General features: G+C 34.3%; 1 protein-coding gene across 1 annotated transcript; it reads right to left on the bottom strand.

Moving 5' to 3' along the window:
- Positions 1-4,372: 4,372 nt before the first annotated feature.
- On the bottom strand, positions 4,373-8,397 carry LOC149237161 (cysteine-rich receptor-like protein kinase 2). The gene is made up of 7 exons (XM_089366766.1): positions 7,459-8,397; positions 7,214-7,351; positions 6,974-7,113; positions 6,651-6,861; positions 6,056-6,290; positions 4,957-5,101; positions 4,373-4,845 (listed from the first exon to the last, which is right to left on the bottom strand). The coding sequence occupies exons 1-7, from the start codon at positions 8,327-8,329 to the stop codon at positions 4,537-4,539; spliced, it is 2,049 nt and encodes a 682-aa protein (XP_089222892.1). The 5' UTR covers positions 8,330-8,397; the 3' UTR covers positions 4,373-4,536.
- Between the last annotated feature and the right edge of the window lie 2,957 nt (positions 8,398-11,354).

Below are 11,354 nucleotides of genomic sequence, written 5' to 3'. Positions count from 1 at the left end.
AAAAACTATTTTATGGTTGGATATTGAAATCTGAAATGTGTGGTTACCAAGGCTATGATTATTTCAATACATTTACACTTGAATTTAAATACAACTAGATTTGTGTCTTTTAGGTGTCACCATGTTTGCGGGAAATCTATAAACTTTTTCCTTGTCAACAGATTACGAATTTCTTCAAAATCAATGCCTACATATTATTATTACTTGAAATGTTAGAGTCCTCCCAAATTTCTTATTTAAAATTGCTTCAAACTTGTTTTATTATTTATAAAGTCCTCCTTAAGTCCAACTCATCAAATTGAAAGCTAATATTGATTGTTCTTCTTCAAAATACGTTATAGTTAATGGGTTTGACCAAGCTACTTGAAAGCTTTTGAATAATGGTTTAGCATAATTTGTAAAATATTTGAAATTATGTAAATAATGATGTACATAATTGCACCAAATCATTGGCTAGTTTGGAATTGGGAATGAACATGGATGAATATGTTTCATTTAAAGTAATATAAAACATATGCATTTATGATATTACTTGGTTGAAATTATTCTATAATCAAGTCATAATTAAAATAAATACTAACATAAAACACAAAAGAAATACTAACATAAAACACAACACTTATAGTAACAAAAAAAAATTACATTCACAACAAAAATTTAACAAAAATATATAATACGTTATATTTAAAGATGGCTAAAAATAAAAATCAAATGTCATGAGAAGGGAAATTTTAAAAAGAAACTCATTATAAAAAATTTACTGGTAAGATTGTCCATCAAACTATATCTTGAGTTCATGACCTTTTTAACTACATCTATTTACATAAAGATTGACACATTTTTGTTTCATACTTTGTGATGTTGACATTTCTTTGTGATATTGCAATGCTAATTTTTGTACATTGTTTTATATGGGCAATAGTGTTTGTCACATTGTGATGTCAATTTTAAGACATGGTTCTCTATGGTAAATTGTGGTGACTATTGGTGAACATTGCTAGTCATGGTTGTCAATGTTTAACTATACATTATGGTTAACCATGTTAACCATGGGAGGCTATGGTGACCATGGATAGCCATAGTTGAACTAGTTCAATCATGGTTGAATATGGTTATACTATTGAAAAAAGTTATAGAATTATTATTATTATTATCATTTTTGTTATTACTAAACCTTTTAAAATTTTTACCATCGTTGACTAAAGTTGACTAACTTCAATTATAGTTGGCTATAGTTGAATATGGTTGACTGTGGTTGACTATTAACATCTTGGGCATGATTTCTATGGTTAACTATAGATTTGTTCAACAAAATGTTGTCCATTAATAATGTGTAAACACAATTTACACGCTGACCAAATCAATCATCACTTATATATATATATATATATATATATATATATATATATATATATATAACTTAAGATCATAATGTGTAAATTAATATATTATTTATATTTTTTGAGTTGAGACTTCTGTGATTCATCCTTAAGACAAAGATAAATATACTATTAATATATTAATAAATATATTATTAATATATAATTATATTAATATATAATTATAAATTTATTAAAGTTTTAAAAATATTATAAAATTTTAGCAAAATACATAAATTTTATAAAAAAAAAAAACTTTATTATTAAATACTATTAATAAAATTTATTAAAGTTTAATTTTTATTCATAAAATTTATTAAAAAAAATAATAATAAAAAATAAATACAATTTAATACCAAAAATTACAAGACAAAAACTTAGAACTATACCATGATGAGGATTACAGCCGATCAATTCAAGCCAATGCTTCAGAAACGGTGATCGCATAATTCGAAGGTGGGAGAGAGAGATTGATTTATATCGTCGGTGGGGATCGCCATACTGTGGGCTATCCTGAACCACTCCATTTCTAAAGTGCTAGTTGACATGATATTGAATTAACTATATGAGGAAAAGATGAAAATGGAATTTGTCCGCATTTAATGTATATGCCTACACAACAAATCAAAATGGTTTTGTGTCTTTTCACTTCCTATAAAATTCTAACCTATGATAATGGGTGTGAAAGTTCCTAGTTCCTTTCGTAACTTGACTTGCATGAAGCATGGATACAATTCTGTACCAGGCATGGCTATGGGAACAAAATTTTCTGATGTTCGTAACTCATCGAACTATGGAAATAAAGCAGATTCGGCATAGAAATCTATGTCAGCATTTGCGAATAGTAGCGACATATTGGAACAAAGGTGCTTGTATGTGAGCTGGAAAATGGTATTCAAACTTTTGGCAACCACATTCATTGAATGGACAAAACTGTAGCCATAAATTGGGGAGGTAACGTTTTGGAAGATTCCAGAAGTTTAGAAAGAATCTTAAACTTTAATTTTTATTATTAAACAATCATGTTATGATTAAAAAATTCAGGTCTTTGAGATCAGCTTACAAATTAATATATTTAGTGTTTTGTAAATTAAGGTATAATATATTTTTAGTGTTTAGTAAATTGAGAGATAAACACAGGAGGGAAGATCTGCTCAGACAGAACATCTGGGTGCAACTTAAGGCATAAACTTAATTTAAATAGATTTATCGTATGTTATTCGCAGGCCTGGGTACCAGCTGCCGAGGATAGGGAAGAAATCTTCGAGATAATTAGTTTGTTAATAGATATTAAATGAGCTGGGTTGTATATTTTTATTGTTGGATTTTAGTACATCAGTTTTTACTCATTTAATTTTTATTAGCAGATTGTATATTTGATGCATAGAAGAAAAGTTTGAAATCTGAGGTGACCACTTAGGCGGCCTGATAGATGTTTTCACCAGCCTTAAACGCTAGACTTTGGTGTGGAAATAGACATATACAACCCCACTCATTTAATTCCCACTAGCAGATTGTATATTTATTACTGAGAAAAAAAATTGAAGTCTGAACCCACCTCCTGGGAGGGCTGGTAGATGTTGGTGGCTTCCTAGTCGTGTTCTTCCCTTCCTCCCCTCCCGTTTGGTTTCTTATTTGTTAGGTTCCCTTTGTTATCCTTTAACCTTATCTCTTTTACCATAGTTCTTTGGTTATATATATTCAAATATATTTTTTTGTTTTTTTTTTTTAAAACCATTAAATAAAATTAAAATGTAAATTCTTATATTAAACTCTAAAATAGATATTCTAAGAGTAGAATTTATTTTTTTTTTTTTTTTAATATAAAATTAAAATATAAATTCTCATTATATTAAACTTTGAAATAACAATTCTAACCATAAGTATTTTATTGTATTCTATTTTATTTTTTATTTTTCTTATTTATTTTTTATTTTTTAATTTTTTAACAAATTAATAAATAAATAAACAATTAAATTAAATTAAATTATAAATTCTTATTATATTAAACTTAAATTTATTTATAACAATCTTAACAATGGGATTTTCTTTTTATTAAACTCTAAAATTAAAACAAATTTGAAATAGTTAATTTAACTTTAACTTATTTTAATTTTTAATTAAATTGCTTTCCTTTCCCTTGGTCCTGTCGTGCTAGCTGTTTCCAACTCAAGATTAGCAGTTAGTTGGTCAATTGAGCTATTGCCTGGTCAAATATAGCCGTTGGAGGTCCTGCTCTAACTATTTAACATGCAGCCTAGATCTGATTCTTCAACTTGTCCTGACGATGAACCACACTCGTTGGTTCTAAACGGGTAGACAAATGTAAGATCATGTGATTTACGCCAAAGAATTTTCTCATAAACTTGATATGGATCACAGAAGCCTCAACTCAACTATAATTTAGTTAATTTTTATGATTTTTTAAAATCAAATTAATGGAAATATATATAGAATAAATGTTTTGATGTTAATCATAAATTGAGACCTAGAAATATTTACTAATCATTTAATTTATATCATTATGATAACATAACCTATATTAACAAACATATTAAACAATAACAAAACATTGAAAATTTAAAAATATTATAATATAAAAAAAAAATATTTTTGTAACATTAAAATTGAAAACATTAAATATTTTATCTTAATATATTTTAAATATATCCCTATTTTAAAATAATTATTATAATATCAACCTTTTAACCAATAGAGATATAATAGTTAGAAACCTTTTTAAAAAAATCACATTTGTTTTCTCGGAGAGTCACTTATTCTGTATTTAATGTAATTTTGCATCGACATTAATAGCAAACATGGTCTGAAAATTTTATAACTAATATTCAGTAAATAAAATATGATTTTTTAAAATGTGAAAAAAAAAAAAAACATAAACATAAACATATAACATTGATATCAGCTATTTTTCCTATAAAACAAAAACAGTTAGTGCCCACGATAACGTGGTGCTTTGAATCAAAATATCTTCCTCAATGACCACTTTTCAAGATTGAAAGCCTAAATTCGCTGAGCCCATTCTATGAAGAACGTACACAAATATCAACAACCTCCCCACCTAAAAACCATTCTAACATGACAGAGAAGATAATGCTGTCTGACAAGATACCATAATGCCAGAGACATTGTCGGATTTTCACCTCGGCTCCAGAGAGCCGGATGTAGGATCGGCAGCTACATCACTAACTTTACCACGTTTCAATTTGTGAGGGCCGCCGGCGTTATCCAGATCTACGAAAGCAGGCTGTGTGGGCGAAGGAAGATGTTCGGTCTCACTTGTCAGCATCGCCACCACCCGGAACATCGAAGGCCGCAACGCAGCAGCTGCTTGCGTGCACAGAAGGCCAATTTTAATCACTCTAATCCCTTCCTCCGAGGAATAACTGCCCTCCAATGTGGGATCCATAATTTCTAAAGCTCTATCTGTTGTATATAGTCTCCATGTCTGCTTCGTCAATATCAACAAAAACATAAAAACTTTAGTTAGCAAGGGATGCCATACTATAAAGAATTGAGAAAATTGAGACTCAAAAGATGACATCGACATAAACCATACTCCTTCGATGAGAAACTCCATGTCTTCAGACGAACTCCGATTCTTTCTTCCGCTGATAATCTCAAGTAGAAGCACTCCAAAGCTGAATACATCGGCTTTCTCTGTCAGCTGTCCGCGTAAGGCGTATTCAGGGGCCATGTAACCTCTGCACAGTGTCGTACGCAATCAAATTTCCATAACTGATCCACTTCAAAATAATATGATCAATCAAATTTCTATAACTGATCCACTTCGAAATAATATGATTTATATTTAGATAGATTAGTTTATTATTTATATTTAGATAGATTAGTTTATTGAGGCAATATTTGAATCATGTTAAATAGATTCAGTATTATCAAAAATAATTAGGATACCTAAAATTTTAAAGTTTAACGATTCTAATTTGGAGTTACAAAAATCTCTGTCATATTTTCTCAAAATATAACAGGAATTTTCATGACTTTCAGCGCAAAAAAGCAGTCTGGTTAGACTACCACTATTTAGATATGCCAATTTTGGAACCACTATTTAGATATGCCAGTTTTGTTTCATGTACTGTAATTAATTAATGGCTTTGTCTCCTTGGCCCACACATTTACCTGGAAAGTTGTTTTTAGTTTGAATCTACAGAAGAAAAAAAAAAAAAAAACTGATTATAGGAGTGTCTGAATTGCTTTTTAGGGTGGAAATGGATTCAAGACAATCAGAGATCTCTGGGCATCCAAAATCCTGAAAGTTGAACATAAGATTTCCCAAAATTTCTGCTAGAATTTGAAGAAAATCATGCCAGAATTTCCACTATTTTCTCTGGGCTAACTTATGTCTCCTCTTTTATTAAAACAATTAGTTGAAAACTAAGAAAATTTTAAAGACCAAATAAATTAATTTTCCATACTTTTTCAAAAAAAAATTAGTCAATTTCATTTTTTTCTAAAAATTATTCATATAAAATTATTTTATATTAAAAATAACCCAAAAAATTAAATAAAATAAAATTACAAACATTTTGCAATTTACATATTAAATCTCATTGAAATTTTACATATGCAAAATTTAGACCAATTAAAAAGGGCAAAATTTAGATGAATTTCCATTCTTCAAATTTTCCTATTCTTACAATGTTCCTGCAACTCTAGTGCTGACGTGGCTCTGATCTTCTGCAAAGAATCTGGCTAACCCAAAGTCTGCTATTTTCGGTTTATGTTTATCATCGAGTAAAATATTGCTGGCTTTAATGTCTCTGTGGATGACCCGAATCTGAGATTCCTCATGAAGATAGGCCAGACCACGTGCAGTTCCAACTATGATTTCGTATCTCTCTTTCCAGTCAAGCAAATGACGTTTTGTTGCATCTGCAACGCATCAGAGATCATAAATATATTACCTGAAGATAAATATAAAATAAAGGAATCCAAAAACCATCCAGGGGTTAAGAACGGAGTTGTCTATAATGCGACTTTTTGAGATTCCGGTGACGGAATCCGGCGGAAGAAATTGAGATGAAATCATGATTTGTTGCAGTTAAAATGGCTTTTTAACTGCATATTCGGATTCAGCACCCTGAAAAACCCCTGGGACGCTCTCATTGTGCAGAAACTAGTTATCAAACTTCGATTTCAATAAATTACTGCCGGATTTTCACCAGAAAAAATCGCCGAAAAGACTTTCAAAAAGTCGCGTTAAAGACTACGGCGTTAAGAACGAGTAGATACCGAATAGAAACTTGTCAAGGCTACTGTTCTCGAGGTATTCGTACACTAGTAGCCTTTCTGAGCCTTCAACTGCGCAACCAAGCAATTTCACCAGATTCCTGTGTTGAACACGACTGATGAGATTCGCTTCATTCAGAAATTCAGCATCCGCATGTCTTGTACCCATATAGAGCCGTTTAACTGCAACCACCCTGCCATCTGGGAGAACCCCCTGCAGATCGACAAACGTCAAAATCTCCTCCTTTTTTTTTCTCGAATTTTAGTAGGTGCTGCTATTTCCGAATATCTAATTTCTTTAATTGAAAGAGATATTAAGCTCTCACCTTATAGACGGATCCAAAACCTCCGTCTCCAAGTTTGTTCGCTAGATTGAAATTGGAGGTAGCCTCTCTCAGAATGTCGTACTTGAAAATGAGCTCTGGATTGGCTATGCTCGGCCCTAGGATAGAATTCTCTTCCCCACCTGCGAAAACAATTACAAGGTGTTTATTTATGTTGCACACAACGTAATCAGAAGCGTCTTAGATCCTTAACAATGAATAAGTTAGCTGCAATTTCAGGACCTCCGGTTCGATAAATCTCCTCCGGACGTTTCAGAAGAGAGCAAATATTCCACTTCCAAAGAATTATGACAGCAATTAATACAATCGTAGCGGCTACTACACCCAGACTTATACCCAAGACGCTAGGTTTCTTGCCTGCTGCATATTTACACAAAAGTGTCAGTAACCAGTAATCTATGTTTTAGTTAAGCAGAAACAAATGAAATCCTACAAAACCCGTGTATTCCTCGACAAAACAAAATTACCAGAGGACGCGGGAGGACTTTCCCCTGGTGGCGGCGATGGTGGCGGTGATAGAACGGTGGCGTTGAAAAATTCATAAACCTCGTAACGCAGGTAGCAGTTCTGAGATCCGACTTGTGCCCCAAGAGCTCCACTTTGGCATTTGAATATATTTTCTACGGCAAAGGTCAGGCACGATCCGCAGCTTGTGCGGGACAGATCTCTCCAACACTGTGCGAAGCTGTATATAGTCTGCGATATATTACGAGACGCAGCGACTGAATCTGCAGCGAAAAGTTTGGGGCTCTGTTGAGCATTAGCGGTACTATTTGAGAGCAAGGCTCTCACAGCAGTTGTAAACTGCTGTGGCTGACTGCTGTTCCCAGTGTTGCAAAGAATAACACCTAGTGTCCCCTTCGTACTCTCAATATCGTTGTAAAAATTATGATCGTCGTAACGCAAGAAGCAGCCGTCTAGTTGAATCAATCCAGAAGTGTTTTGACAAACCTGAACAAGATTTGCTTTAGCCGTGGATGCGCACTGTCTGCAATCGGAAGAATCTAAATCTCCCCTGCACTGGACAAGCCCGTAAACAGTGCTATTGCTGTTTGCCCCCTGAGAAACAATACTAGAGGTATTGAATCCGATGGCATAAACATTGTTCACCAGTGAATCTAAAACCTTGTTTAGATTAAGCTGAAACGCGCTCCCGTTTCTATATGTATAATTGCCGCAATTGTTCCAAACGGTAGAAGTCTCTGGGTCAGCTGCTGCGAAGCGTATACTTGTACATAGACAGAGGATAATTAAAATGCTTCCCGTTAAGTGTTTCATCGCCATCGCCAAACCCAGCTTCTTCGTGCCCTGCCTCGGTTTGAGCTGACAGAATGACATAGTTGGAGGTGCTCCTGTAATCGAATGCGTTTGTAAAGTTCAAAGTGTACATTTATCAATTCTGGACACCGGCGTCCCAAAGGGGTTTTCTACGTGCAGAATACGCCAAGGTGTAGGATATTCTAATTTACATAGGAAATGTAGTACAATCAGATTGTGGTTCAGATTAGTATATTGCATTTTCCTATGGTATATTTATATTTCATTTTCATTTAGTTATTTCAACCACATAAGCGACTAATTTTTTTTTGTTTTTCAGAGAAAAAAACGATTCCTTTCATTTCTTTCCAAGCACATGCGCGACTAACTTGTGAAGTGAAGGAAATGTATCGTCTTTCTGCTGCATACGTTTCTGTCTCCATTAAGCAGAGAGGGACTCACTGCGACCCGCTACCGACTCTTGACGTGGTGGTCGCCTTGCTACATGTTGCAATAAAGTATTCCACAATATAAATTTCCATTTCATTAATTTATTGGTTACAGTAAATGTATTCCCAATTCATTGATTTACTGCTTTTTGGAGCAACTGTAATTTATGCTAAGTCACAATGGCTGTTCTTTTCGGGATGCGCTTATTGTGCCTTTATTCTTGTACCTTATTAGTTTCGAGATCGATCTCCGGGTTCGCTATTTGAGAACCTCACTTCCGTGGTGTCTTAATATGTGCGTGGTTTAAAAATATTTACATATTAATTTGGAAAATAATGAAAGTGTTAGTAAGGGTATAATAAAAAATTTTGATATTTTGAGTTATAATTGACAAATTTGGAAGTGTGTTGGAGTTTTTAATGGTGTTAATTTATTTTTCCTTTAAAAATATGATTCAAACACTTTAACAATCTAATTTTTCAATTACCAAATTCCCGAAAGAAAAAAATGCGATCCATATTAATTATTAATTTTAAATTTGTAGAATAAGTAGACACCCACTTAACCTTAGCTTTGAGATGTTTCAGAGTTGTACTCGATAATTAGTTAAACGGAATAATGAACATGGATTTAGATGTTCTTTTCTCATTGGTGAAATTTCTAACACAATGACGACATCCATAGAGGCTTAAAATAATAATTGTTTGAGTGGGGATTGTTATTGTCACAGTAAGATGGATAGAGAATGAGAAATTTAATGTTCATAACTTTAGTTTATGTTAAAAATTGTTTTAGTTTAATAAATTAATGTTAAAGGAGCAAAATCTTAATGAATTAATTGGATCTTTCTGACTCATTTAAGTTGAATGTTTCACATACTTAACCTAAAAAAAAAATTGAACCATGTTGATGTCTACAAAATCATTTGTAAATAAGCTGTAACATTAATACAATGAGTTAGGTGGATAGTCTTGCTTATTATTTTAAGGTTTTAATGAATTGTTAAAGTAATTCATTATTATGAGTCTTGTGGTGTAATAACACCCTAATGGTGAGAGGTTTTGATGCTGAGGATTTTGCGGCCCGTGACCTAGCCTGCGCCTCTGCCTTTCGCGTTGCCTCCTGCAGCTGCCCTGCCTGGCAGCCTGTTGCTACTGGCTGCCTTCCTTCCCTCTGGCCTCCTTTTGGCTCAATCCTATCGCGTTGATCTCTGCTCTCTGCTCTGGGCTTGGCAGCCTTCTACTGTTGAGCTTTCCTCTGCCTAATGCCTCACCAGTTGGGGGACGCTCCGAATGAAGAACCCAACCATGAAGCAACTTTTGCCTCCTTAATAGCAGATCATGGAGCTCCAAAAGCAAGGTCAATTGCAAGTAAATTTGTCAAAAAACTAGATGACATTCCTGAGATATCTTTACCTCCAACTCTACCTCGAAAAGCAGCCATTTCTCTGGCTAAACGGGGACTGGTTGGGTAGTTCACAGGTCTGTGGCCCTCCCCTAGAGCAGTTCAAAAATGGGTGGAGAGAAACTGGAGTGCCAACATACAAGGGAAAATTGCAATCAGGTTCTGTGGAAGGGGATACTATACATTTTTATTTGAATCTAAAGAAGATAGGAACCTTATTTTCAGGAATGGACCATACTTCATGGACTCGAGAAGCCTGTATCTGAATAGGTGGTCTCCAGACTTTGATCCTGAGATGGACATCCCAAACGCAGTGCTGGTCTGGGTTAGGTTGTCGCATCTTCCTCTTCATTGCTGGGGGGAAGAGTCAGTCAAAGTTATAGGGAACGCGGTAGGCAAGTATATTGATAGATGTGAACCAAAAGACAACATGCACGCTTGTGCCAGGATCTGCGTGGAAGTAGATGTGGGAAAAGGGCTTCCGGAGGCAATCAAACTCAAGGTGGATCAATGGACACACATCCAGCAGCTGGACTATGAGAAAATCCCCTTCAAATGCAAAGTATGTCATGAGTATGGTCATTTTGCAAATAGGTGTAGCAAACTAAAGGATGTGGAGACGGTTGAGAATGCAGAAACCCAAGAAAACAACTAGGAACAAGTGAAAAGGAAGAAAACTAGTAATAAACAAACTACTCAGAACCCCTCTCAAGCACATGAAAATACTGCTACTTCCTCAAACCCCCCCATCAACCCTGCTCCTCCGGTCGAACCGTCATCTAATCCATTCGAACTTCTGTATGAAGATCCTCCATCTCCACGTTCCCCTTCCCGGCCCAATGCTACTGCTAGTGCTTCCTCCCCACCCCTCAGCTTCTCGCCTCCCCCCCCTTCCAATGATAGAATCCTCACTAGAAACAAAGTCAAAGAAACAACCAATGCTCTGAAACAGCCAAAAAAAGTCGAGAGGAAATCCAACAAGGAACTTAGAGATGAGGCCGCAGCAAAGGATATGGCTATTGGCACTCAACAACCAATGGACACTTTTCTTGGGAAATAGAAAGGGAGTGGGGAGAAAACACAACAGAAGGACAAGGCTGGGAACCACCATAAACCAAGTAAATAATGATCTTGGTCTCTTGGAACAGCAGGGGGTTGGGTTCTGCCTTAAAACTCAACGCAACAAGAGATTTAATAAAGAAAGAATAGTTGGATATATTAATGATCCAAGAGACCAAAACTGGATATATTA

The sequence above is a fragment of the Pinus tabuliformis genome, chromosome 8 (genome assembly GCF_031772625.1).
Source record: "Pinus tabuliformis cultivar Carrire ecotype Pingquan chromosome 8, CPIR1, whole genome shotgun sequence".
NCBI classification, from domain to species: domain Eukaryota; kingdom Viridiplantae; phylum Streptophyta; class Pinopsida; order Pinales; family Pinaceae; genus Pinus; species Pinus tabuliformis.
The sequence above is the reverse complement of the archived record's forward strand: the minus strand, read 5'-3'. Positions and strand labels throughout refer to the sequence as shown.

Bases quoted from the DNA above. Each gene is read 5' to 3' on its own strand.
- LOC149237161 (XM_089366766.1), bottom strand. From the start codon at position 8,329: ATGTCATTCTGTCAGCTCAAACCGAGGCAGGGCACGAAGAAGCTGGGT. The intron at 7,114-7,213 runs GTCCTGAAATTG...TTGTTTTCGCAG, and splicing joins GGAGATTTATCGAACCGGAG to GTGGGGAAGAGAATTCTATC. The intron at 4,846-4,956 runs GTATGGTTTATG...TTGACGAAGCAG, and splicing joins TGGAGTTTCTCATCGAAGGA to ACATGGAGACTATATACAAC.